We start from the raw sequence: 26060 nt of genomic DNA, 5'->3' as shown, positions 1-26060 counted from the left end.
TCGAGGTATTGCTGTCGGGTTGGTCTGATTCCGGTGTTAAAAGTAAGAGCCTCAGGATACTGTTGATCGGCACTGCCAGGAAAGTCTAGGACAGTACTACCTCCTCTTAATTCATTTACTTGATTTGATTTATATACTACTCCCCAGTAAGTCCGGAAACGGCCAAGCAAGACTATTGATATCCAAAGAGTTCGCCAACTCCATCAACTGATCCGGACTCAACTCGTAATGCTGCGCGAAGCCGTCTACAAAACCAATCTCAAGACCTGAATGAGCCGTATAGGCCGTAGCATCATTCGGTAGCGCGGCCTCGTCGACTGCATCTACAAACTCACTATTCTGCCCTGGCTGACTGAGACCGACCGGTACTTCCTGTGACACCTTCCCTCTAGAGAGTTGACACAGTTCATCGTCAAGCTGCTTGAGCTCAGCTTGAACAAGCCGTGCTGATAGGTTACCGCGATTGCTCATCTCATCTAGAATTATGTATGCCCTCCGTGACCAGGGTGTGTGGTCTGATAATAACGAAGGGTCAATGGCAGCGGCCATGATGAGCGGCATGGTCGATGTGGATGTGGCGTCGAGGTCGAATGACAGGAAGGTTTCTACAAGGTAGAATTAGTCTAAAGGATCATCGGAGCGACGATGCAGAGCTGACCTAAAAGTCCCTGTTCCAGAAGGTTGGAAAGGATGCGCAGGATTTGCTGCGCAGAGTCCACACAAAACTGGAGAAGGGACTTTACTGTGGCCGACTTTAACCAGTCCATGAGGGCGGGATCGGAGTGGCCGAGCTTCGATTGCAGAAATATATACAGCAGCGGTCTAGTGGTGAGAATAATACACTGGGACAGTCAGTTCGCTGTAGGAGGCTGTGGGATGAACGTACTTGGTGCTCGAGCAAATGCAGGTGAGCGGATATGCGCGAGGTACCACTCATGGCGCCGTTCGCGTATAGATCAAAGGAGCGGTTCAGCTGTTCGGTGACTTTGGCGATGTCTCTCAAGACCGACTGTGTGGCCGTCAGGTACCGGCTGTCGAGCTTTCCTTCGCTGCCGTAAACCGCTGCAGCTGTTAGCACAGAGCTGGAGAGAACAAGACCCGTAACTCACTCAAGTCAACTTTGGCAAGAATCTGGCATAGCATGACCTGCATCTCTAGTACACTATCACCGTGCACGTGTCTTGAGATAGCCGGAAACTGTGCGCTGATGCTGTCTTCTGAAATCCCCATCGGTACGCCGAGTAGAGAAGACATCCGACGTTCGAGTGCATAGACAGTCCACCACACCAGGCTGCATCGTTGCACGTAAGCGTCATCGAGGCAAGATCCGTGCATGCCGGTGTACATCCCATGCTCGAGGGCCCAACGCAGGGCGGTTCCAATCTAACCTGTTAGCAAGAGGACAGTATCAAATGGACTGCACTCACCATACGATAAGCGGGCCCACGACGGTGGACACACTGAAGATACAGAGCAGCGCAACACAGGACCTGCGTCATCTCGATCGGGTCGCCTTCGAAGAAGTTAAAGTCCGGCATGCATTGCATTGCCTGAACGAAATGCTCGGCACCGGGTGGGCTTTGCGATCTTGCCGTTTGAACCACAAAGCTCTTTCCAAATGCCAGGATGAGAAGGTAATGTGAGAACCACAAAGGAGACGAGCGAGCGTAGTCTGCCGGGTTCAGTTGGAAGGCTGCAAATCGATGCATGAACCGATCTTCTTCGAAAAGGTAGAGCAGTTGCCCGCAGTGAAATTTGACGGCATTGATGAGATATCGTGCGAAGTCTTGTGTAGGAAGGTTCGAGACGTCAAAGATGTGAGTTGAGTCTGTCGATCTTCTTCCATCCCAGCCCAAATTATATACGTGGTTGTCGAACAACTGATTGTGTGGATCGGAGGATAGTGGTGCTCCTGTGGCTCTCTCGTGAGTCATTCCCAGGACTCGCCGGCTGAACGACCATGTTGACGATGTACCCATGAATACTGGAGAATGTGGTTAATCACAGGTAATGCAGCGGGGCGTAGAGAACGGACCTGGTTTTCCTGTCGGCCCTGGAACCCAGTCCATGATATGGAATGCCAGAGGGTTCGTGAGCGGCGCCTTGCCTTCCATATTGGCATGATCCTTTGCTCTTCTTGCGGGGTCATAGTCGGGTGTTTTCCCTCGTTTCTGCCTCGGGGCTGGTGATGAGGGCGGATGTTGTTCGTTTCGAGCTTGATACACTGTTAGCTCTGGCGCGCTCGATGTGCTTTTAGCAAGCATACTCTCAGACTGCTGCCCATTGGCATCGTCGGGGGTTGCTGTTGGGGATGGTGGTCGGTCGGACCTGTGCTGAAAGGTGGCCAGTCGTTCGTGAAGTTCATTAAGGTATCTACGCCAAGAGGAGATTAGATGGCGCAGGCTGTACGAGAGATGCTACTAACCTCCGCGTCACCAGGATCTTTTCCGACGGACTATCGAAGTCACAGGTGGAATGGCGTTTGTTGCATTGATCGCATGGATGAGAGCCGGTACAGCGAATCTTCTGGTCGCGACACCTTCTACACCTGCTTTTGCTCAGTCTGTTGTTCTAGGTCAATGGAAAGACAAGACCTACGCTTTGCTAACACGCTTACTCAGTTTCAGCGAGCGGCGCCCGCTGCCTCCTCTATGCGACATGATGGACGTAAGGCTCGCAAGACAGAAGAGACAGGCGGCTCGTGTCTGTGCTCGCTTAGTTACCCCACAAACTGCAGAGATAAGACACGAGACAATATCTCGGTGGTTGTGGCCGTAGTGCAGACCCCAGTCTGGGGAAGGGCATTGCCCCCTTTTTAGCTCCAGATTGGCTGCAGCTTATCCGGACGAGCCTGCCTATTTGGATCCCTCCAGACCTCGGTCATCATCCGTCATAGCCTCCACCACGCTGCCCAAGGGGCCAGGGCATACCCGGCATAGCCATATTCAAGGTTCAACCAGCTCTCTCCCACTCTCCCCATATTTTGTACGTAATACCCCATATCCCCGCGTTAACAGTGGCCGCCTCGTTCTGGGGTTAAGACGGCATCCGTCATCCTCAAATAGGATCTCGTGGAATATGTCCGTTGAAACACAGTCCCCATTCACCTCTTGACATTAGACATGCATGGACCTTTAACTGCCCCGGCCGACTCAAGGTTTATCTTGCATGCCATCATACCCCCTGATAAGGACCGCCGAGGGTATGTTTTTCCGCCCCGTAGTCTCCTCAGAGATAAGCACGGATCTTTGGTAGACCGGCTATATAAGCCGTCTCTCGTGCACTCCATATCTGGTCCCATCATGCTTCATTCCTTCCATATCTTATTCTATAACTAGTTTCATGATACACGATGGCGGATATAGAGGCTGCACCCCAAGACTCGACAGAGAAGCCCTCTCTCGGATCTACTCCCATCACACAAGATGCCGTTTTCGGCGAGATCACTGAAGAGGGCCCAAACTACCGCAATGTATGAGCTCTGCCTGTCAATATCTAGTCCCTTTACTAACCCGCCAGGTCGGGTGGCTCGGAACCATTGCTCTCATGATGAAGACCCAGTTCGGCCTTGGTGTGCTCGGAATTCCACAAGCATTCGACACTCTAGGTCTCATCCCTGGCATCATCTGTGTCTGTGCAATTTCTGTCATAACTACGTGGTCGAACTATATGATTGGGAGATTCAAGTTAAAACATCCTGAGGTATATGCAATTGACGACGCCGGCGATTTAATGTTTGGTCGCCTCGGCCGTGAGGTGTTTGGAGTATCGGTGTGCATCTGTATGTACGACACTATCACTGGTTCTCCGTTCTAACTCTACTAGATTGGATATTCTGCACGGGTTCCGGTCTTCTGAGTACGTCGATTGGACTCAATGCTGTCTCCTCGCACGGCACATGCACGGCCGTGTTTGTCGCTGTCTCTGCTATCGCCGCGTACTGTCTGTCGAGCATTCGAACTCTGGGGAAGATCCAATGGACTGCCTGGGCTGGGGTGGGGTGTATTATTGTCGCCGGTTGGTAGCATACTGCCAGAGGTTTTTCGTCCTGAATACTAACGCATTTATGCTAGTTCTGATGGTCACCATCGCCGTCGGTGTGCAAGATCGACCCTCGTCTGCCCCTCAAGAAGGCCCCTGGCAGTCGGACTACAAGCTCTTCGGCAACACTTCATTTTCCAAAGCGATCGCTGCCGTCTCATCTATTATTTTCTCCTTCTCTGGAACTCCTGGTACGTAAATCCCTGCACCCAGCGCTTCCTTGCTCATACCTGGCCAGGATTCTTCCCTATTGCGGCCGAGATGCGCGACCCTGCGATGTACACACCAGCGCTGCTCATCTGCCAAGGCTCCGTAACTGCAGTATACATTGCCATCGGAACCGTCCTTTACTACTACTGTGGCTCCTACGTTGCGTCACCGGCCCTCGGGTCGGCCGGCTCCTTGATCAAAAAGATCTCATACGGCATCGCCCTCCCTGGTTTAATCGCCAGCACAATAATCGTTTGCCACGTGGGTACCACATACTTCCGAACAGATTTCGTCTCTGACAAACCATAGTTTGCAAGCAAATACCTCTTCGTCCGCATCCTCCGCGGCTCCGCCCACCTCACAGCAAACACCTTCATCCACTGGGCCACCTGGCTCAGCTGTACCTTTGCCATCACAATCTCCTCATACCTCATCGCAAGCGGGATTCCGATATTCAGTGACCTGGTGTCGTTGATCGGCGCGCTGTTCGGAACTTTCATGTCATTCCAGCCGATGGGGTGCATGTGGTTGTATGATAATTGGAAACAAGGGAGGGAGCAACCGACTGTCAAGTGGGGACTCTTGTCGGGATGGAGTGTTTTTGTCATTGTTTCGGGGACGTTCCTCATGGTTGCTGGCACATATGGCTCTATCGATGCGATCATTGCGTCTAGTAAGGCGGCTTCGGGGGCTTCAGCTTGGAGTTGTGCGGATAATTCGAATTCGTGAGGTGATGGAGTGGTTGATTGAGATGGACCTCAGCTAGTTTATTGTTTATAGTCCCCTGTGAATCAGGTTTCGAGGCCTCTAAGGCTGCATGTTCATGAATACTGGAACCAATATAGCCCAAGGAATAACACTAGCCTCGCCCTCGACCAAAAAAGAACGATCAAGTGTGAGAAGTGAAGTGAATACTCAACTGAGTTTCTATCTCCATCTTGATAGCCCTCTTGACTTCATTCGGATCTCACTTTCTTGTTATCAATGAATGTATAACAATCTCTCACATTTACCTCCGCTGCTACCTCACCTCCACAAGTTGAGTGAGACCCCAGACCGCAGCCTATTTCTTTGTTTCAGTTGACTACCTTACTAACACACTTCTCCTGCTCCATTCCTTTACTTACATTTCCATCACCCTCCTTTTGAAGCTACATTCACACATTCGCGCCCATGCCCAAGCTCTGAAGCTCTTCTCAGAAGAGTCTGGTCTTCCACTCGCGGGCTTCTCTCAAGTGTCGGCTCCGCGCGTTCTTCATTGCTCTATTCTCTCTGTACCTTGCTAGACATCATATTTCCTTCGCCAGATCTTCCCACGTTGCTCCTTACTCTGCAGAGGAGGTTCATACCCCCTGGCTGCCTACGACCAACATAATTACCCAAAGACACTTCTATCAGCCCACCTCAAGACCCTAACGGTAAGCGCTTTCCACATTCTACCCCTCGATATCCCTATTCAATTTTGCACAGGTTCTTTGGAGCTCAGATCCGGAATAGCTCGCCGATTCAGTCCTGGCTTAGAGATTTCCGAACCGCCACCCTATGAAGTCTACTTCGCAATGGCCCAGTCCAATATCCGTGTCACTCGCGCGGACTGCAAATCGTGAGCATCACATACACAGAACATCACCTCCCCGCGGCAGTGACTAACATACCTAGATTCTGTGACCCCATCGCCGGCGACTCCGACTCGGTAATTGACGTTCATCTCGTACTGGGCGACAGTTATTACACAAACTACATCATACACCGCCCACTGTTCGAAGCTAACGCAAACTTACCCATCGGTGATGACGCTTGGTTCAATGGCTTTTCGATCATTCTCAACTTGTGCGTCGACGATCCCGACATCTTTCCCATTTTCGTCTACTGGCTCTACACTAAGAAAGTGGCCGTTATTCCTCCAGGCTCAATCTCCGGCACCGACAACGACACTGAATACATGGACCTGGCAAGGGCACACGTGCTCGGCGATAGACTGGGAAGTCATACGTTCCAGAACGCAGTCATAGATGCCATAATAGACAAGTACGACTCATCTAAGACCCAGCACTTTTCCCAGTTACCTGGCTGGGACGTTGTCGCATACGTCTATGAACACACCTCCAACGGGTATGCTCTCCGCGATCTTATGGTCGATCTCTACTTCCGTGAATGGGACGGCACCTGGTTGAGAGAAATCGATGAAAATGACTCGTTGAATATAATACCACCGCAATTCCTCGTGGACTTTGCGAAGCAGTTGAGGTGTGAGCGGGGAGCGGACTTCATTACACTGCCCTTAGACCCGAGCGGTTACTATTACTAGCTTGAGCTCAAGCTAAGAACCCAGACGTGATGACATTGCTACTGTGGGCTTTGCCTTTTGGCTGGGATTGCCCTGGAGCACATCTACAAGGACAGCGCACCATGTGGCTGCAGCTCCTCATTATGGTCACCAAAACAAACTCTACGTTCTGTACTGATCCCTTAGTCGTCAATCTTTGAGATTGAGGTCTGTTCCTTCTTACTGAGTTTCAAGCCTGTACCTAGCTAAACTAATTTATCAAACGCCCTCCACGTACCCAGTTTCATTAGTCTCCCACTTCTTCCCCTCCTTCACACAATCCGTAACCCCCTCAATCGCATTCTTCCACCAGAAATGCAAAGTAGGTCTACAAAGCAAGTCCCTGACTTCCCTCGTGGCCCCATGAACATCACCCTCCCCAGCCAACCAGACATAATCCAAACTCCCTAACAACAAATCGAAACTTTCTCCCCGCCTCTCACTCCGCCAACATAGCGAACTCCCACACTTCGAGCAAAAACCCCTATACCGATTCGGTGAGGAGGTAAACTCTCGGTATTCCGGAAACGTATCAAACGCCGGGCTGATCTGTGTCTCCGGTGATGAAATAGAGAGGAACGGTTGCTGCAGAGTGCCAGTGAATTTTCGGCAGGTGGTGCAGTGGCATGTTTGGGACTAGATTGATTTTAGTATACAATCTCGTTGCGAGTGCAGCTAGCAGGTAAGATAAATAAGGAGAGAGAGGGAACCTTCGGTGGCCATTGGCCCTCCTCATTAAAAGTGACTTGGTATCGGATTGCGCCGCAGAGACAGCCGCCTGTTATTGTTGGAGGCGTGATGGTGGTTGACATCGTTGCTTGTAGATGTCGAGGTGAAAAGATGGCACTCATAAGGGACAGGATACGAAGACGAGAGGGCGGAGGAGTGCAATATAAATTCTGATTCGGAACTGGCATGACTTCATCGAGCATAATTACCCCGCAATTTGACCGGACCCGGCCTGCATTGTGCCACCAGATACGAGGCTTGTCACTTTATCTCGGTGGGGTGTAGGGCGCCATCGTATCAATATGCAGTTATACACAGTCCGTTGGGTTCGTGATGTGAACTCCTGTAGGTAGATAGCTTCTAGTATACCTACCGCTGCGCCTGCAGCCCAGTCCAGCCCAAAGCCTCAAAACCCACACAGTCATCGGGTCCACATATCAGGTCAATAAAGTTATCTCTACGAGTTAATTCAGGGGTCGGGATCTCGAAATGGTCTTGTCGGGCACCAGATTGGGTTAGTGCACTTGTAGTGTTTGAGGCTCTTTGACTCACAGGAAGCTACTCAACACAACCAATAAATATTAGCTACCCCCATCTCCTTTCCCCTCTCTCGCATATTCCTTCACCGATCATCGTCATGGAGCAGGTCAGGAAAACCTTCTTCAACCCGCTCGCAACATCCAAGGTTGGCATTCGAGACTTCCTACAAGACCTTCCAGTAGGGTCTGCACACCCATACAGCCCCGAGCAACTTCTTCTGTGTCGGACAAGCGACGGCATCAACGAAATCGACATCTCCTCATACCCACAGAGCCACTTCTTCAATGCCGTCAACCTCGGGGACTTGGGCGAGACCTTGTTCCGGCGAATGTCTGGCTTCAAGTCGGAACTTGGTGCGTTTCTTCCTGCTTCTATCAAGAGTTGACTAACATAAGCAGGTCTATTTGACGACTTCCAAATCATGCAAGCACCAGCTGCTACATTCAAGATCCCGATCGTCTCGAACCAAATCACAATCTTTGCCGTTTCTGAAATGACACCGACGTACTACGATTTATGTCTGGCAAACGGATCATACCGGACATGCTGTTACTGCGCGGAAAATACCTTTAGAGGGGTCCAGCATAGTGGCGACATTATCAATAGAAATGACTTTCTGGCCCATGTCAAGCTTGATGAAGAAACACTCACAGAAGAGGAGCTGTGCGTCTTCATATCCGGCTATCAACAGACCTGCATCCGGAAGTTTCAGAAAATAAACCCTGCCTTGCTGGTTGCCGACCACGTCGACAAAGTCCTCTACATCATCCCAGTACCCTTGGACGCGGCCACCATTGGAGACGCCACCATCTGCTGCCCGCTGGTGATCAAGAAAGATGGAGAGTCTTTGATCTGTTCCGTGCTCCCGACCGCAACCACAGACGTGGACATCATGTGCCATGGTGAGACTATGAAGAGTGAAGCGTTCTCAGAAGCGATTCAGCGCGCCGACTTTATCCTACGTGCGCCTCCGCATCAAGATCTAACCGGCGGAGCCTTGGAGGCAGATACGCGTAATCCGACCCCAGACACAGACGCAAGCTCATCACCTCGCTCAGACAATGCCACCAAAGAACATGCTGTCATCGCCACCCCCTCAACTACCTTCCCATCTTTCCTCGATTTAAAGAACACGCAGACGATCCGTTTCGGGACTGGTCTTGAATTTCAACTCCCAGACGATGGGCCTACGACTGAACGTTCGTCCGCTGTCGTTCTGCCTTGCATATTCGGTACCTTGCTGGAAGGCCCGTTCCTGTTGGCAACAGGAACCATCCCTTTCAATATACCCTTTTCCGACGATGTCGCTCTCCGAGAGTACTACAGCCAACTCAAGAGTGTCGTGGTGGTCGTCGATGAGCGCATGACAGACAATGCCCGCAACCTCGCACCCATGTACAGGATCAACGCGCTGTTCATCGTGCAGCTCAACCCGGAGAATCCGCCCACTGACACGAAAGAGGTCGAGGCACTCTTAAATGCAGCCAATATCAATGCGGTGACGGCACTTGCAGGGCCGCAGTCGCTGGTTCTAGTTCAGGTCCACGATAAGTACTACTTCTATCGAGGCATCGCGAATGGAGCACACCTCAACACGTCGGCGACAGAGTTCGGCGCCGATGTTACATCGGTACTCGAGACGGTTGGTGTAGAATCAATTCTGCACCCGGGAATCGAGCGGATTGTTAGTCTCGACGGAACGGGTTCGATCCTCATACCATCTTCCGGCCAGCGTATCCAACCCCAGGAGCTTGAGAGGCTATTTGACGACCTCTCGATTGACCAACTTCAAGACCTTGAAGACGGCATCTCAGCAGCTGTGCCGCAGCTTCAAGTTCTTTTAAACCAGAAAGACTTGCAAGCACTCTCCCAGGCCCTTATTTCCGCACTGTCTTTGAAGATTACCAACGCCGTTGCTCCACTAAGAAATAGCTACATCAAGTTCTTGAAAGATTGCAACAGGGAAGATCCGGAACAAGTGAAGAAGAAGAACATCATGCTTGGCAAGCTGAGAAGGACCACTAAGGAGATGCAGGTGGCTATTGAGCCGCTAATTTCGACCTTAGCCAACATGATCTCTTCCCAAACGACGTCAAAGCGAACACACGACCTTAAGCGCCTCGTCCGCCAAGCCCAAATCCAAGGTAATGTGGAGGCCGTCAAGTCCATGACTTTCGATACTCTCGGCGGATACCTGGAAACTTATGCGGCGGATATGGGCGTTATGCTGCTGAACATCAGGACAGACTCCTACCATCGACTGTTAAAGAATCTACACAAAAACACCCTTGATGTCGATACGTGCTGCAACCTCGACTCAAGAGTCCTCCACCTCGAAGGCTTCGACGCAGGAATCATCATTGAGCAGTCGCAGAGTCACCACGACGGCCCCCTCCGCAGCCAGTCAGGACCCTCCCACCCAACCCTAGCCCTCCCCTGCCTAAACCAAGAATCCGGCTCCGGATCAATGCTAGCCTGGGTCTGCTGGGACGAGTTCGTCAACCTGGAAAGCCCGTATAGCGTGCGCTGGATGGAAAAATGCAACGACGCGCACATCGCGGCCCTACGAATCATCATGCGCTCAACCCTCAGCCAAGCCGTCGCATCCCGATCCCTCAACCTACAACCCAACAGCCCCGAAACGGGACATCTCATGAGCGCGCTGTTAATGTCTGCCATGTCAAAACTCGCTGCACTAAGAACAACAACACCCCTGGAGTCGAAAACAGCAGACAACACGGTCACAAGACTCATGCGCGGCCTCTTCGGCAACCTCCTCACAATCGCGGGCTCGGGCGTCCGCCCGCTCAGCATGGTCTGGCAGCTCTTCGGGGCGAACTCTCAAAACGACCTCCCCAAAACCCCCGCCGACTGGATCTGGTACGAGACCGTGGTGGCGCTATACCCGTACACGGGCTGGCCAAGGAAACAATTCTACGCCAATCTCGAGAGACTCCTCGACAAAGCAATCATCCACGTCGTGACGACGAATGAAGACATTGCGTCTCTCAAGGCAAATCGCATCGCCGAGATGGTTCAATTCTGCAAGCTGCGCAACATCCAGCTCCAGCATTCTCGATCCATCATTACCGTGCTCATGCGCTTGCTTACATCTAGTGACGGCGAGGATAGCTTCGATCTTGCTCCTGTCGCGGCTCGTCTACTCGCACATCTCCCGAGTAAACTAGAGAAACAGACCTCTGGATATAGTAAGATGATCCGGTACCTCAAGCACCTTGCCACGGGGGGCGCGCGACGAGCCACTGACGACCTCGTTATCGCGAGCACGTACACCGTGCGGTCCGCTGGTTTCGGCGAGCTAAAGGCGCAGGTCGCGGAAGCATGCAAGAGCAAGGACTGGAGTAAGGTGAAGATTCTGTGCCAGGAGATCAACGACAAACACACCACATTGGCCAAGCTCTGGAAGATTCAGCCTGGGAAGTTGAAAGTTCAAAATAAAAAGGTTTATGATCAGCTTTTGGCTACGGACTTTGACGTTGAGGCTGGGTCTGATGTTGATGAGAATACAAAGACCTTGATCAAGAAAGTGTCCTCTGATGCGGAAGCGTCTCGTGTTCCGTGGCTAGTTGGAAAGGTCGGCGAATTCGGGGACGAGATCGAGCCGCTTGATGAGGGGTTCGTGGCTGAGATGTTGACGGGGGAGAAGAAGAATGAGGATACAAATACCGCCAATCCCGTGCTCGACTCAGAAAAATCCAGTAGTGAGGATGACTTTGCACCCTTTGCGCCTGTTCTTCGCGCTGGATTCGTTACGAAGATGCAGAAGGCTCTGTCCGCTGAGGATGTCTGTGCGATCATGAGCGTTCCGCCGTCCGCGATGCGTGTCTTCGTTGATGCTCTCAACCCGCAATTTGTCTGGGAGGATCTGGGGGAGAACTTCCGAGAGGTGATATTGGGATTGTTAAGGAATAGATCGGGGAGGGAGGGGAGTGCTCCAGCTAAGAGGTTGTTGGAGTTGGGGGAGTATCGGAGGGTGTTACGGTTGAATGGTGAATGATATTGCTATTTAGCGTCCATGTAATAGGTACTAGAGTGATAATGAGTAATGATCTGGATTGATGTGATGTGTCCACACTTGTGTGCAGGAAATGCCTCATACTAGCCGGTGAGGTGAGTGCAATACGGAAACTCACAAAATGCAAGCTTATCTCAGCTTAACAATGAGCCGGGGAAGGATAACAGTGCTATGGAATTGGAGTTGTAGACCATAGTTGGTCAACGAGTTGGAGTCGTCGGAAAGACAGCACCGGCGTCCAAGATAAGCGTTGAATGCCGGTGGACGACATCCCGGACACTGGTATGAAATACCTACCCGACCAAAGTCTCAGGAATGCTACCATTGCAACCGTTTCCGATACTCAGAAAACACCATTCGACAAATCCACAATGACCAACGACGACACCTTCCACCTCTACGACCTCCGCGTCGAAGTCGTCGTCCCCGAAGGGAAACGCATCCTGTGCGGCGCGAAACAGGGCGACTACTTCACGATGAAGGGCGAGATGATGTATCTGCCTCCAGGTCAGGGGATTAGTGTTTATAGCTTAGGTATGTTGAGCTTGTCTTTATGGAGAGATGGAGATGGAATGGTCTAACAATGGTGTTGTGGGTGACAGCATCGGTCCTACCGCTGCTCGCGTGCAAGCAACGAATGACTCACGAGCATGACTGGATGACTACCGATTCACTGATTGCGTGTCCGGATCCGTGTTGTCCGTCGCAGTTGAGGATTGTGAGGACGGGGGTGTCGAGCTTTAGGCATTCGGAGACGACGGCGGTTTCTTTGGAGGGGAATTGATGGGTTTGGATATATGTTGTGTGAAGTAATTGATGGGACCATTAGAAGGAACTCAAGAGAATCTATGAATATATACAGAAACAAAGAAAACAAGAACCCTATTCTAGAACAGAGGTAGAAAGCCCGAAGTACAAATCGAATATTTGTCTATCATCGATACTCCCCCCCGCAGTCACCCAAGCTCTCAAACATTTCCTGTCGCGAGCTTCTCTCCAAGATTGTCTCGATTGCGTCCCTGTCTTCCTGATCCAGTGACCATCCTACGCTTGCTAGATTCTCCTCCGACTGTTCACTCACTCCCATTCGTGTCCCGACTATCACCGCTCCGACGTATGGAAAGTCGAGTACCCATCGCGTTGCGACGTTCGAGACAGTCACGCCGTGTTTCTGAGCGATCGTTTGGAGGGTAAGGAGGAGCTCTTGGAAGAGATCCCAACCGCCCCAGCTCTGTATCATGCCGTAGTACTGTTAAGGTTAGTCGACGGTCTCATTCCAAACCGACCAGCAACACGACTGAGAAGTACGTACCTTACGCTGACTAGGAGTAGCTTTCTCACTGTAAAGATCCGGAGGATCTAGACCGATCCATTTCTCTGCAAGGAGACCGCCGCATAGCGTGCCGTACGTGAGGAGCTTAATGCCGTGCTCCTCGCAGAACTTCGCCATTTTCATTGTCGGCCGTGAGTCAATAAGCGAGAATTGAACCTGGTTGGTGACTATCTTGATCCCGCTGTCAACAACCCTCTGCATGTGTTCGGTGTCGAAATTGCAGAGACCTAGGTGCTTTACGCGCTCATCTTGTTGTAGATATTCAAGTGCTTTGAGGTATTGATCGTCTTCGTACTAAGCGTCAATAGGGTCAGCATGCCATTTGTGGTTGTGTCCCTGTCGAGGAAATTGCTTACGAATTGCCAGTGGAACTGAAGCAGATCGATCTTCTCCGTAGCGAGTCTCCGACAGCGCTCGCTGACGTTGGCGCGGACTGCAGATTCCGAGACAGTCATCGGGTGAAACACGCAGTATTTTGTCGCCGCGAATAATGAGTCGGCGTAGGGGCTGGATGAGCGATACCGTCCCTGAGCCGTCAGTATTAGTCTCAAGCGCACAGAATAGAACATACGAATATGATTTCAGCGTCGCCGTAATGATCTGCCATATCAAATGCCGTAAAGCCTCGTTGAACATAGCTCGAAAATTGCTGCATCATCTTTGATCGCGATGCGGAGCCCCAAGCTGGACTGGATAGTTGCCACAGTCCGGTGAAGATACGAGGTAAGATCATGCCATTCACTCTGAAGGTTTCGATGAACGGAGTTATAGGCAGAGTGTCATTCGGTTCGGCCTGTGGCTCCTCAACCTCAGCCAGCGCCGAAGGCTCTATAAGTGCCGTGGTAGCTTCTAGTGCACGCTCAAGTAGGAACGGCTGCCCTCTGTCATTCCAAGTCTTCTGACAGTCTCGAAGCGACTCCAGCAGCGCGCGTAAGGGCGGCGCCTCCTCGTCTGAAACCTCTCTCGACCCCGTGGGAACTAACAACGTCTTCTGGATCGCCGTGAGTGCCTGGACTATATCACCATCAACAGCTGGCACGCGATCGATAAAAGGATCTCCCTTGAACGCAGCCTTTCCCGTGAGAGTTACCCAGCTCAGCCGGTCAACAATCTGACATAGCAATGGTAGTGCTTGGAAGCACATGCCGCTTCCAACCATACAGCAAATGCGTTTTCGGAAGTCATCGAAGAGTGCGGTCGTCGCGAAGGCTCCATCTTCTTGTTGAACAATCAGATTACCTTCTTTGTACCGTCCCGCTGTCTCGAGTAGATAGTTTCTGGTCTGTTCCTCGAAGATTGGTGTGCAACTCGGTTGACTCGCTAGCACACCGCGCATCACGGCGCGTAAACCCTCTAGAGGGAGGTTGCCGATGATAGTGTCGGTCATCATGTTGACGTGTGCCATTTTTGGCTTAGGGGCTGCCATTTTGGTGGTTATTCGATCTCAATGCAATGTACCTAATACTCCATGTAGTGTGTTCTCTGGACGGCTTATCTTATGGAATGAGCGACCTTGACGCTAACAACCACCGGCGTTCAAAAGTTGGAGGAGAATCCCGCAATTCGCCGGTGTCTCCACACTCTGATAACCGGCGAGAGGGGACGACTCCAACTTTCCTTGCTTTCTTATCATCAACTGGCATCAATCATCTGTTCTCTGGATTAGGTGTATTGAATTTGTCGTCCGCAAGGTTGGTTCCTTCTCCTGTCGGGATCGCCTTTCCCTTCATGAGACTGACTGACGGGTGTAGTATGGGCAGCACCAACGCGTGTCTTCCTTGCCGGAAGGTGAAGATGAAATGCGCAACCACCAGAGGCAAGACTGCCTGTGACCGTTGCTCCCGAAAGGCCCTCGAGTGTCTCTTTCGAGAACATCGTCGTGGCCGGAAGCCCGGTGTTCGGTAACAGTCCCCATGATAAATATCTCCACGGCTTGCAGATGATAACAATCCACCACAGACTAGCTCGCAAGAGTCGAGACTCTCAAGGAGCCATTAAACACCCGCAAGATGAGCCTTTGCACATAAGGGAGCGCGACCCGGACTTTTGGGCCGAGCCTGATGGGTTTCAACCGCATAGTTTGCTCAATCGCCTGGCCATGAGGGGGAAATTCTCACTTCAGAACATTCTCAGCGTCGAACCCGAGCCAAGGGACAGTAGACCGCGGGCGAGCGCTGTGCAGATATCGCCAGATGACCCTGTTCTTCTTGGCTTGATCAATACCCAGGTTGCCTTATCCTTCTTGGACTAGTAAGTCATCGGATGACCCATCCTATACCCCTAGGAAATGCGTCGCTAAGAATCTCAGCTTCATGCAGAAGCTCAATCCATATATTTCACAGCTAGATCCTGCTCTGCATTCGTTTGAGTATCTACGAAAGTCCCCTTTCCTTCTGACAACTGTGCTCACGGCTGCGGCAAAGGCTTTCCAATCAGGACTGTATCCAACGCTTCATGCACATGCCGAGAGGCTCTTCGCTGACTCCTTTCGACGTGGAGATAAATCCACAGAGATTATCCAAGCTATTCTGCTCCTGACCTATTGGAAGGAGCCGAACGACACAAGAGCCTGGATATCAGTTGGACTGGCCATTCGTATTGCTATGGACTTAGGATGGCACAGGCTGTCGACTAAGAATAATCAAGAAGCGGACTCTAACGAAACAACGAGGCGAGAGCAGCGAAATATCGAACGGACAATGTTGGTTTTGTTCGTTTATGACCGCAGGTAAGTTTACTTTGTTTTGAGCTTACCACGGCTGACAGTATACTGCGCAGTCTGAGTCTCCAGACAGGCAAGCCTTGGATGATCGAAAAAAGCGAATTCATTGAATCTGCCGAAAGCTGGTGGAAGCACCCTCTGGCGATCCCCAACGATAGATTGCTATGCAGTTTCGTGACCCTTCGCCTACTCACGGCGGATACATTTGATCTCTTGGTGCCAGTAAAGCAGAGCCCAGCGTCACGCCATGAGCGACTCCTCGCAAGTCTTCATGAGCATATCCACTTATGGCAAAGGAAGTGGCTCGAGGTTGTGCACCACGAGCAGCCGATGGAAATATTAACCTGTCATTCCTTCCTCATACGACTCTATGGTTGCCATTCGCGCCTCCAGCTTTCGTCCATCCCACTCCAGTCCCTGCGCCCCGGTGACTTGAACAGTCCGGCTGTATTTTGGCTGAGCTACGAAACTGCGGTGGAGATGCTACAGCTCATAGCAGATTCCTCGCCTGTGCTGTACCTAGCTCAAGACCCAATCCACGTGATGACTGCATACGCTGCAATATTTCTCATCAAGGTACCCTGTCCTGCCTGTGCGTTGCTCCTCGCTAACCCGGTAGTTGCTTCTTTCCTCGCCCCTTATGAGAACACCGGAGATTGAGCAAAGTGCAAAAGCGACAATACGAGACGTGGCAACCACATTTGGAGCTTTATCAGGACCCCCAACATCTAGCTGCAGCTACCAAGCTCGATTCTTAGAAAACATCCTTTCTGAGTTCGATCGTGTGAAAAGGCAGCCATCAGCAGCGAGAGCATCCGGACCGGACTCTGTCGCAGTCGGGACAAATTCCCATAATGCTCATGGGGAAGAACAGCGAACCGTCCAACAGTGGATAACCCCTCCGGCCGATAAACCGTCCCTCTTTCCTCCAACAACGTCGACGCCCCTGGCTCATAACCTGACGATCCTAGAAGGAGGCCATAGTGTAGAGGGCCAAGAGGATTTTGGTTTCTCTTTCGGCGACGAAGAAACATGGGACGACATATTCGCCGCTGCTGGATTCAGCATCCAGGAAGGGGTGTTTTTCACCCAGTGAGCAGGTCAGCAATTCCGAGCTATACCACAACCCGTGCCCGGGTGCATTCTATCAAGAATGATCCAACCATCCATTAGCGAGGGCGCCGCCGGGAAGAAGCGCCAGCACGGCCGCATTTTCCGGATGATACAGTTTCAGATATGCGCAAATAGCAGGACACTGCACTCTGGCTCTCAGCTCAATCCACCAAATGCCCCGACCTGCCTTGCTGAGCCACAGGAGCAGCAGTAGCAACGCCACTGGATCCCTCCTCAGAAACAGCTGCTTGAAATCGCCGACGATACTCCGCATAAAGGGCAGTGCATCGCCCGTTGAGATTTCCCTGTCAGGGACCTGGGAAATCCGAGCGACCGCATGCGCGGCGTGGAAGTATGGATTAGTTGACGGCGTAGAAGAATGTTCAAGGCTGCAGGCTGTGACTAGCGGCGATGGTATCCCCTCTATACCCGACAACGGTAACGGCGCAAACATCTGCGCAAATGACGCCGCCATACCACTGAATATGCTTTCTGGTCGAATGGGATTCACGGCGTGCCAGAGAGACAGCTTGCCTTCGTTCATGCGTAGCCAGTCAAGCTCGTGTTCAAACTCCAGTGCTTCGGAATCTGAGAACGTAGAGCTTATAGATGGATTCGGTGCATTGGATGTGGATGTCAACGGCCACAATTGCCCCGGTTTACTCGCCTCGGGCGAAGAGAACGTGAGAATAACCAATGCCGCCGCCGTTCCCCAAATCGGATCCCTGTCCTCTGGCTTGATAGAAGACTTCAGACACTTGTTGAAAAGCGTTGTGGCTTGCGACCAGTGATAGCACTCTTCTGTGGTGCGCCGTGTACTACCTGTGTTGAGGTGGCGGTCATACGTCAGGGATACCGCTAGAGAAGCGTGCATCAGATACGGCCGCTGGATCTATATGTTAGCTTGGCGATTACCGTTCTCTAATTCAGGTCCGGGTATCAATTACTGAAACCTACCGTAAAAGCCAGCTCCAACAGTTGACGATTCACATGCACCATATTCGGGTCGTGCGGTGTCATAAGACTCCGCCCGAGGTACCGAGTAATGAAGTCTTGACATCTGGTGTTTAGATCATAGCGATAGGATGTCGATGCATCGCTTGTCCAGACAGCATTCGTGAGTGCTCGAGACGGCTGCGAATTGTGTTTGCCGGGAACCCGCAATATCCGTCCGTGCTGCCCGGCGAGGGGTTGCAGGTCGGGAATATCGGAGATGTAATTACACTGTACCCCGTATGAGGTACATCTCTTGCACTCGGGTCGCTTCTCATCGCACTGGACACTGTGAGCATTGGCTGAATGCGGGGAGGGAGTCACATACCTTGAGTTTTCTGAGCTTGCAGTTTCGGCACCCGTATCGCGAGCGACGGAGGGGTTTCCGGCTACATCGTCTCGTCTCGGCCGGAAAAGATGATGCCATGTGCGCTGGTTTGCGGGATTTTGATGAAATTGATGGTGAGACGAGGTGCAGTCGGAGAGGTCGGGAGAAAGGGACTAACCTGCGTTCGGATCGATGCTTCCGCGCTAACTCGGTCTCGGATGGACAGCCCTCTGATTGGCTGCTGCTCCCTCTGCCCTGGGGCATCTATAAAGACCCACTCTCCATGATGTGTGCTGCCGGAAGGTATAAGAATCAGGCTTTTTCTCGTCATCTGAGGGTGATTCATCGTGAGAAACATACCTAAAACATGATGACTACATCCCATCTCGCCGCGTTCTGCCCCGGAAAGGGCCAACCGCTCCATGTCGAATCCCGACTCACCCCCCACCCAGGCCCAGGCGAGCTCCTCATTGCCGTCAAATCCATCGCCCTGAACCCGGCAGACCACATCATGCGCGACACAGGTCTCTTCATTCCCTCTTACCCGACAGTCCTCGGCTTCGACCTCGCTGGTCTTGTTATCGAAGTCGGCGAGGACGTCCCCTCCCCCAGCAAGCCCACAAACGATGGTATAGCCTTCGAAGCAGGTACAACCCGCGTCGCTGCGTATGCTGCACACTGTTTCAGAAACTGCAACCCGGACTACGGTGCTTTCCAGGAGAAGGTCCTTGTGCCATGGCAGCATGCCCTCATCCTCCCCGATGGTGACAAGCCAAGCTGGAACGAGGCGGCGACACTACCGGTCTCCATACAAGTACCGCTCTCAGCATGGGATGCGATGGGCATACCACGAGCTGACGGGTCCACACTCTCCTCTTCAGTGTCGAAAAACGAAGCACTCCTAATATGGGGCGCCTCATCCAGCGTCGGCAGCATGGGCGTGCAATTAGCCCGGATCCTCCGCGATAGCCCCGGTTCAGCCTTCAGGGCCGTCTATGCTGTCGCCGGAGGCAATAATCTGGAATACGTGGCTTCTCTAGGTGCAGATCAAGTATTCGATTATAACGACCCGGATGTCGTGAGCGAGATCGTTACAAGGGCAACGCAGGATAGTCTTGTCGTAAAGCACTGTTTTCTTGCGAGGGGGGACTTGGAGAAGTGTCAGGCTGTCCTCAACGCGTTCGTCGAGAATGGACAGGGCGGGACTGCGAAGATTGGCTCTGCGCCGCCTGTTCCATTGGATGCGGATCGGGGTCGGGGCATCGAATCGATCTTTTTACGTCCAGCTGCGGAGGAGCATGAGAGGTTGGAGCAGTTTGAGTACTGGTTGGGATTGTTTGGGAGGGATATGCTGGCAAAGGGTGCTATCAGGCCTAGTCCGGGGGTTAGGGTTGTGGGGAGGGGACTGGAGGCAGTTAATGAGGGGTTGGATGAGTTGGTTCGCGGGGTTAGCTGTGTTAAACTGGTTGTCGAGATTGCGGAGTAAGCTCTGAGAAATGACGGATCAGTAAAGATTACTAGAGTTATGCTGTCCACTGAGTAATTAGCTGATCCAATACATAGAGCTCTTTGTTTGGCTCCTGAATGCTCTATACCACATCTCGATATGGCTCAGTATATACCGACAAGCTCACATGTAGCTCGTTCAGCAATGTTGAGTGCATCAGAAAAGTCACATCTCGCCTCGCTACAGTCTCCGTCTCCCATGAGTATTGATCACCCGGCGTGATTGAAGCAAAATGACACAAAAAAACAAGCTTCCCTTAAGCGCAACGTCATAGCGCATCGGGGCAGCACAGCCTCACAGCGCAGAATGGCACCAAGACAAGCAAGCGCTCCGAACCGCATTTCGTTCAAGCGCCCTGCCAAGCTTATTCCTTCGAAATATCAACCAATAGGCTGTTCTAATTCATGCTGTCTTAGATGATCATATACAAAGTGGCAGTGATGCTCGATTCCACAGACGAACTCGGTAATGATGAGCGACAATCCGAGTACGAACACGATCACGGGCCATCGTTTCTGGACCGGCCCCCAAATATGTGCAGCGCGGACACCGAGCCAGCGTAGGGCTGCACTCTTTACAGCGGAGAGGGCAATTCTAAGGGTCGAGACCTAACAGTAAGACAGGATCGAGTAGTCCCGTCTTCGTTCATATAAGGCTGATCCTCACGGGTCGCGAACTGCCTGACACAGACACACGGACTTCGAACCCCCCTCCGAACCCCATTGCCATACCCCAGGAAGCAGAAGCCATTCACCATCCACCAGCGCAACAATGGCACGACCCTCTCTAGCCTCCACGTCCCTCAACCTCTTTTCCACTCTCATCCTCATCCTCGCCCTAAATCCCCACACAGTAGCAACAAAAGAATGCTACCTCATGAACGGCCAAAGCGCCAAATCCTCACACACGTCCTGCATCGCCGACCTCGGGGAAACCGAACACTCCCCCTGCTGCGCCCTCGCCACAGACATCTGTCTCGAATCCGGCCTCTGCCTTGCATCGAACGGCCTGATGTACGAAACCGGCTGCACGGACCCCACCTGGGAAGACGACGCCTGTCCGCGCGTGTGTCCGGATCAGAGGGGTAACTGGACGGGAAATGCCATTGGGGATTGGACTGAGGGTGAGGAGAGAGAGTATTGGCAGGTACAGGCTTGTAGTGGCAATAAGGTTTGCTGTCGCAGTAGTAGTACGGTTGGGAGTTGTTGTGAGGGTGGTAATAATGGTGGTGAGGAGGGATTGGTGGTGGAATTTAATCCGGGGATGCCGGTTTTTACGAGTAAGAGGGGTGGCAGTGGAGGGACGACGACGACAAAGACGAAGACTACGACGGTGGTGGAGGTTATGACTGTTACTGTTGATGGGAGTGGAGTTACGAGCACGGGGGAGGGGAGCCCGCTGCCGACTTGTGCGCAGGTTGAGGGAGAGGGAGAGCAAGCTGGGACTGCTGCTGTATGTGAGGGGACGACTGACTGCTCGAAGCGCGAGACAACAGTTGGTGCGGCTGTGGGTGCGTCGCTCGGTGCTGCGTTGGTAGCTACACTCGGTGCAATATGGTTTCTTTTGCAGCGGCAGAAGAAGCTTGCTGCTGCGTTGGGGCAGTATCAAGCTGTTGATGGGCAAGGGGTGAATAGCATGGTGTATGCTCAGACTGGGCCTGTCAACAGGAATATGGCACGGCCATTTGCGGAATTGGATGCGGAGAGGAAACAGCATGAATTGAGTTCAGAGTCGTCAGTTTCATCATCGTGATGTCTTGTTTTGTTTGCTCTATTGTATCTAAAACGACACCTTAAGCGCCATGACATATGAAACGATATATAATACAGGAAGGAAAGGTATTCACCACGACCCCCTTTCCTCCCTTGCAGGCCGTGCATCATTCCGGCTCTCATACTCCACCGTAACATTGTCTGTCCTTATGATCGCATTCCGCGGACTGCCACCGGCTTCTTCACGGAGGATACTTTCCTGGCTCTCGACGCCGGTTATAGTCAGATCTGTCTTACGCGCCTTGGATCCCTTGCTCGGTTCGAAGGAGTAGTCGTGCAATTGATGACTCCCCTTGTATTTGTTCTTGCTACCGCTGTAGGAGGAAAGCTTGCGTTTTCCGAGGATCAGTTCGAGGACGGGCTGCAGCGTGGGGATGCAGGAAGCTATAATGACGACGTCGGATTCGACGCTGGAGCTGTTAGCATGTGGTATGAGAGTGGACAGCGAGAGGGGGCTTACTTTGTCCACAGGACAAGGTCGGCGGTTCCATCTAGAACAATTAGTTTATGATTTCGTGAGTTGAGTCTTGTAGGAACGCACAAGTATAGTCAGACTTATCGGCAAGTCCTTTGAGTTGGGTGCATTTGACGACAGCCATTGCGGAGGCACTGTCAACGTTAGATATGATAGAGCAAAGGGACTGGGGATGCAAACACTGCTCCGAGCCCTAATGCCGCACAAAGGGCCATCCGCTTTCGTAGTGACATGTGCAGTTTCATCAACACGGTAGTCGGGTAGACAGCGAGATACAGATCGACGAACGCAGAGAATGCTACACAAGCAAGTCAGCCGTGTCCAGATGGCTGGTGCAGACACCCTACCTCCAGTAAAAATGGCATAGTTGATCAAAATCCACACATCACGACAGGTCGCTTCTCCTGCAACAACCAGCGATGTCTCCCACAACGCCCGAGGCGGATCACACATAGTAAACAGGATGACAATACATATTCCTGATATAACTGCACCTAGACCAGTTATTCCCCACAGCATCGCCTTCTGCCAGAAGGTCGGGTTCAAAATGCGAATCAGCATAGCAGCGACCGCGAGCTTCGGCACGGAGAAGGAGATGATGCCGAATAAGAAGCTGAGAGAGTTGAGAAAACTGGCGAGTTCGACGGTTTTCGGCTCCAGGACGTATGCATGTTTGCCGTATCCGATTGCAATGTTGGCTGTCGTGATGCCGCAGTAGACGAGGCCCATGAACTGGTTTGTTAGTACATAATCAACAACAGGTTGCTCAGGTCAAAGATACCAAAGCGAACGCAATTAACCAGTCATCAAGACCAAAATTCCTCAGCACCCTCCCCCGAATATACATCCTTGCAACAACAACAACCGTCGTGAACCCCGTCAGCCCCCAGAGCACCGCCAGAATCTTGGGACCCTTGTCATCGCTAGGACTTCCAGAGCGTGGAGCATCCATGCTACTGCAGAGTATATTGTCTTCAGTTGTCAAGAATAAGAAGGATCAATAGAAAGGGTCAGCAATATAATCATGCAGAACAAGCAAATTCTTCAGCACCCTGGCGGCCAGGGGTACGGTACCCAGTCGTGCATCTGACGTCCTCACCTCGCATTGCCCCCAACCCAATCCTCGCCCACTCCATAACCAGACAAGAAGCAGACAAAATGATAGATCAATCCACTCAAATCCCGAACACGGGCCAGACGTAGTGATCAGCGCTCCCAGCCGTTATCCCGCACCCGGGCTGGGCCCACCTACTCTAAGGAGTAAGCACTTGTAAGCCAGTGGCGTCCCCCGAAACGACATTACCCCGGCGGAGGAGCGAAAGACCAAAAGACGACCGGGGTTGAGGGCGGTTAGTGGGGCCGGGCTATGTTTAGGGTCTTGTTGACGCTGGATGATTGGTGATGTTTGCCCGTCCCGTTGATTGGCGCTGTCATCTCGCTTGGCTTGGTTATCAGGGCTGCAATTCCAGTTTCTCCGATTATATCTTCATCTGCGGTGTAGCCAGGGGGTAGCTCCTGTTGAGCAGTGCCGAAGGCTTGGGGAGCTGACGAGGATGCTCGAGCTTGGCTTTATCACTGACCTGTTCAATTCGAGCCTACCAGTTGGATATAGCATTGCAGAGCATAACAGAATGCGATACCCCCCGGTAGCCATAAGCCCGAAAGTCCGGAACCTTTTTCCTACGCAGGCAGTTACTAAAGTCCCTCCGGACACTATTGACACATGCCAATTCCTTCCTCCCTCATCCTTTGCCGATCACTTATATTACCTCAACCGAGCTGCTTCACCTCATCCGCCACAATCCGACTTAACCTTCCCCGTTCGGAATATGCTACCCTCTCCGTATGCTTATCATTCCCAATCGCAAAGAGATAGGCAGGTTTACCAGCTCGGTGGCGTCGCAAGCCGTACTGCTCTCGTCCAAGCGTGCCATAATCCCTGTAAAACGGCGTCCTTGCCGTGCCTTAGCGCTCTTCTTCTGCAGCCGGCGCTCCAAAAGTCTTGTTCGGGGGTCTAAGCCAGGATATGAAACGGTAATGGGGTGATCCACTATCTTCTCACCCACTGTTCATGCAACGGTCGTGCAGTAGTTTCTCATGTGCCGGTTCGCTGGCAACAGGTTCTCCGCAGTGCTGCCGACGGACTCAGGAGAACTGAGGGGCTGTTATATCAGCCATCAGGGGTTGGATGTTTCCTGATTATTTTGCCGTAGCATTTCCGGTCTTCTGTGTCCCTTCATATCCAGCCTTTACAGTACGATGGCGGACTCTCAGATCACGAACGGTGACAATGTCGCTGTGACCACTAAGACAAACGGTACAGTTCATGAAGCCGAGATCGAGACTGGCAATTCCTCTCCTGTCGAGCAGAGCACCGGCACAGACACTTTCGACAATGAGGTCGCCATCCGCCCCAACTCCGCCGAAGACCTACCGGATCTCTTGAAGAAGGTCACCTCGCTGGGTACAGAATACGCTACCAATACTGACGAAGACCTCCGCGCCGAGTATCTCGACGCCGCACGATCTCTCGTCTACGCCCTCGAGACTCCCCGTGAAGCGATGATCAGATACTGCTGGTCACAGGTACGACAGCCACAACACATTTCGTCCCCCTCTAACAAACACAGAGCACTCTCTACGCTGCGATCGAAACATGCGTCGACCTCGGCGTCTTTCCCGTCCTCTCAAAAGACGACACCCCCAAGACAGCCGTTGAGCTTGCTGAGGCCACCAACGCTGATGCCGGAATGCTCGGTATACATACTGCCCTCCCCACTCGCGTTGACCTGCAGTACTGACTCCATCAGCCCGCCTCCTCAAACACCTCGCCGCAATGGGCGTAGTCGCCGAAACAGGACCCGACACCTACCGCCGCAACGGCTTCTCGACCTCCCTCAGCGCAAAGCGCTACAGCGATGCCTATCCATGCATGTTCGTCTTCTGCAATATATCCCTCCTCTAATCCTCTATTCCTTTCACTAACATACAACCACACCAGGACCGGATGCATCACATTCGGCCTAACCTCCCTCCCCGCACATCTCAAGAAAACAAACTACGCCAACCCCAGCGACGGCCGCAACGCCGCCTTCCAAGACGGCTACCGCACGGAATCACACTTCTTCGAGTATCTCAAGGACCACCCCGCTCACGCCGAGCAGTTCAATAACCACATGACGGCGTACCACCAGGGCCGGCCGAGCTGGATGGATGTTGGCTTCTACGACGTGGAGTCCTTGACGAGGGATGTCGAGATTAGATCAGATGATGTGCTCCTCGTTGATGTTGGCGGCGGTGTCGGGCATGATCTCACGGAGTTTCGACGCAAGTGGCCATCGATCCCGGGCAGGTTGGTGCTGCAGGATTTAGGTGAGGTTATTGGGCAGGCGAAGGCGATGAATGGTGCTGTGGGGAATGAGGTTGAGGCGGTGGAGCATGATTTTTTTACGGAGCAGCCGGTTAAAGGTATGACTATCCTACTCTAACTATCTCGATTTTGTATTGAGGCTAATGGTACTTCCAGGAGCACGAGCCTACTACATGCACTCCGTCCTGCACGACTGGGCGGACGCAGACTGCCGACGTATTCTGTCGAATCTTGTCCCGGCGATGAAAAAGGGATATAGCAAGATTTTGATTAACGAGAATGTAATCCCGTCGACAAATGCGTATTGGGAGACCACCAGTCTGGATCTGATTATGATGGCGGATTTCGCGAGTCAGGAGCGGACGGAGAAGCAGTGGGTTGAACTCGTTGAGAGCGTGGGGTTGAGGATTGTAAAGATCTGGACGAGGAGGCGGGGGGTGGAGAGTTTGATTGAGTGTGAGCTTGCTTAGTTCTTCTATACAATAGCCTATCCAGGGAAAGGCCGGGCGCTCTGTATGAGTTATGGTGCCTGCGAGCGTTATTCTATGGACATTTGGTACATGGT

At 52.2% G+C, this 26060-nt stretch overlaps 11 protein-coding genes across 11 annotated transcripts; 7 read left to right on the top strand and 4 right to left on the bottom strand.

Annotated features, from left to right (window-relative positions):
- Positions 1-129: 129 nt before the first annotated feature.
- Positions 130-2660, bottom strand: BJY04DRAFT_217891 (Zn(II)2Cys6 transcription factor; the record flags this gene model as incomplete). Its single annotated transcript, XM_073716168.1, has 9 exons — positions 130-605; positions 659-842; positions 887-1062; positions 1110-1383; positions 1428-1984; positions 2036-2215; positions 2267-2373; positions 2426-2548; positions 2599-2660. 9 exons carry the CDS (start codon positions 2658-2660, stop codon positions 130-132), a joined length of 2139 nt encoding a protein of 712 aa, XP_073571636.1.
- A 649-nt stretch (positions 2661-3309) lies between these two features.
- Positions 3310-4980, top strand: BJY04DRAFT_227603 (transmembrane amino acid transporter protein-domain-containing protein; the record flags this gene model as incomplete). Its single annotated transcript, XM_073718664.1, has 6 exons — positions 3310-3472; positions 3520-3781; positions 3826-4017; positions 4074-4232; positions 4280-4512; positions 4561-4980. Exons 1-6 carry the CDS (start codon positions 3353-3355, stop codon positions 4978-4980), a joined length of 1386 nt encoding a protein of 461 aa, XP_073571635.1. The 5' UTR covers positions 3310-3352.
- A 2959-nt stretch (positions 4981-7939) lies between these two features.
- On the top strand, positions 7940-12000 carry BJY04DRAFT_54261 (uncharacterized protein). Its single transcript, XM_073720606.1, has 2 exons — positions 7940-8199; positions 8245-12000. The coding sequence occupies exons 1-2, from the start codon at positions 7944-7946 to the stop codon at positions 11862-11864; spliced, it is 3876 nt and encodes a 1291-aa protein (XP_073571634.1). The 5' UTR covers positions 7940-7943; the 3' UTR covers positions 11865-12000.
- Positions 12001-12136: 136 nt separating this feature from the next.
- BJY04DRAFT_217888 (TIGR04076 family protein) lies at positions 12137-12666 on the top strand (the record flags this gene model as incomplete). Its single annotated transcript, XM_073716167.1, has 2 exons — positions 12137-12416; positions 12485-12666. 2 exons carry the CDS (start codon positions 12137-12139, stop codon positions 12664-12666), a joined length of 462 nt encoding a protein of 153 aa, XP_073571633.1.
- Positions 12667-12800: 134 nt separating this feature from the next.
- Positions 12801-14897, bottom strand: BJY04DRAFT_54239 (aldo/keto reductase). The gene is made up of 4 exons (XM_073720605.1): positions 13787-14897; positions 13572-13742; positions 13195-13509; positions 12801-13131 (listed from the first exon to the last, which is right to left on the bottom strand). The coding sequence occupies exons 1-4, from the start codon at positions 14639-14641 to the stop codon at positions 12817-12819; spliced, it is 1656 nt and encodes a 551-aa protein (XP_073571632.1). The 5' UTR covers positions 14642-14897; the 3' UTR covers positions 12801-12816.
- Positions 14898-14967: 70 nt separating this feature from the next.
- On the top strand, positions 14968-17033 carry BJY04DRAFT_207301 (uncharacterized protein; the record flags this gene model as incomplete). The annotated part of the gene is made up of 5 exons (XM_073713840.1): positions 14968-15116; positions 15175-15465; positions 15524-15943; positions 15994-16513; positions 16557-17033. The coding sequence occupies 5 exons, from the start codon at positions 14968-14970 to the stop codon at positions 17031-17033; spliced, it is 1857 nt and encodes a 618-aa protein (XP_073571631.1).
- Positions 16989-18487, bottom strand: BJY04DRAFT_54235 (uncharacterized protein). Its single transcript, XM_073720604.1, has 3 exons — positions 18372-18487; positions 18008-18325; positions 16989-17936 (listed from the first exon to the last, which is right to left on the bottom strand). Exons 1-3 carry the CDS (start codon positions 18468-18470, stop codon positions 17085-17087), a joined length of 1269 nt encoding a protein of 422 aa, XP_073571630.1. The 5' UTR covers positions 18471-18487; the 3' UTR covers positions 16989-17084.
- A 209-nt stretch (positions 18488-18696) lies between these two features.
- Positions 18697-20148, top strand: BJY04DRAFT_54233 (zinc-binding alcohol dehydrogenase family protein). Its single transcript, XM_073720603.1, has one exon. It carries the CDS (start codon positions 18739-18741, stop codon positions 19855-19857), a length of 1119 nt encoding a protein of 372 aa, XP_073571629.1. The 5' UTR covers positions 18697-18738; the 3' UTR covers positions 19858-20148.
- A 501-nt stretch (positions 20149-20649) lies between these two features.
- Positions 20650-21630, top strand: BJY04DRAFT_217883 (uncharacterized protein; the record flags this gene model as incomplete). The annotated part of the gene is made up of 1 exon (XM_073716166.1): positions 20650-21630. The coding sequence occupies one exon, from the start codon at positions 20650-20652 to the stop codon at positions 21628-21630; it is 981 nt and encodes a 326-aa protein (XP_073571628.1).
- Positions 21631-21720: 90 nt separating this feature from the next.
- BJY04DRAFT_227598 (uncharacterized protein) lies at positions 21721-23216 on the bottom strand (the record flags this gene model as incomplete). The annotated part of the gene is made up of 6 exons (XM_073718663.1): positions 22907-23216; positions 22473-22857; positions 22306-22423; positions 22192-22259; positions 22111-22141; positions 21721-22060 (listed from the first exon to the last, which is right to left on the bottom strand). The coding sequence occupies exons 1-6, from the start codon at positions 23075-23077 to the stop codon at positions 21721-21723; spliced, it is 1113 nt and encodes a 370-aa protein (XP_073571627.1). The 5' UTR covers positions 23078-23216.
- A 1168-nt stretch (positions 23217-24384) lies between these two features.
- On the top strand, positions 24385-25965 carry BJY04DRAFT_217881 (S-adenosyl-L-methionine-dependent methyltransferase; the record flags this gene model as incomplete). The annotated part of the gene is made up of 5 exons (XM_073716165.1): positions 24385-24711; positions 24756-24882; positions 24936-25059; positions 25127-25593; positions 25652-25965. 5 exons carry the CDS (start codon positions 24385-24387, stop codon positions 25963-25965), a joined length of 1359 nt encoding a protein of 452 aa, XP_073571626.1.
- Positions 25966-26060: the final 95 nt, after the last annotated feature.

This window comes from Aspergillus karnatakaensis, assembly GCF_047715665.1.
Source record: "Aspergillus karnatakaensis strain CBS 102800 unplaced genomic scaffold BJY04scaffold_22, whole genome shotgun sequence".
Taxonomy (NCBI): Eukaryota; Fungi; Ascomycota; class Eurotiomycetes; order Eurotiales; family Aspergillaceae; genus Aspergillus; species Aspergillus karnatakaensis.
Note: the sequence above shows the minus strand (reverse complement) of the source record. Positions and strands in the feature narration are given on the sequence as shown.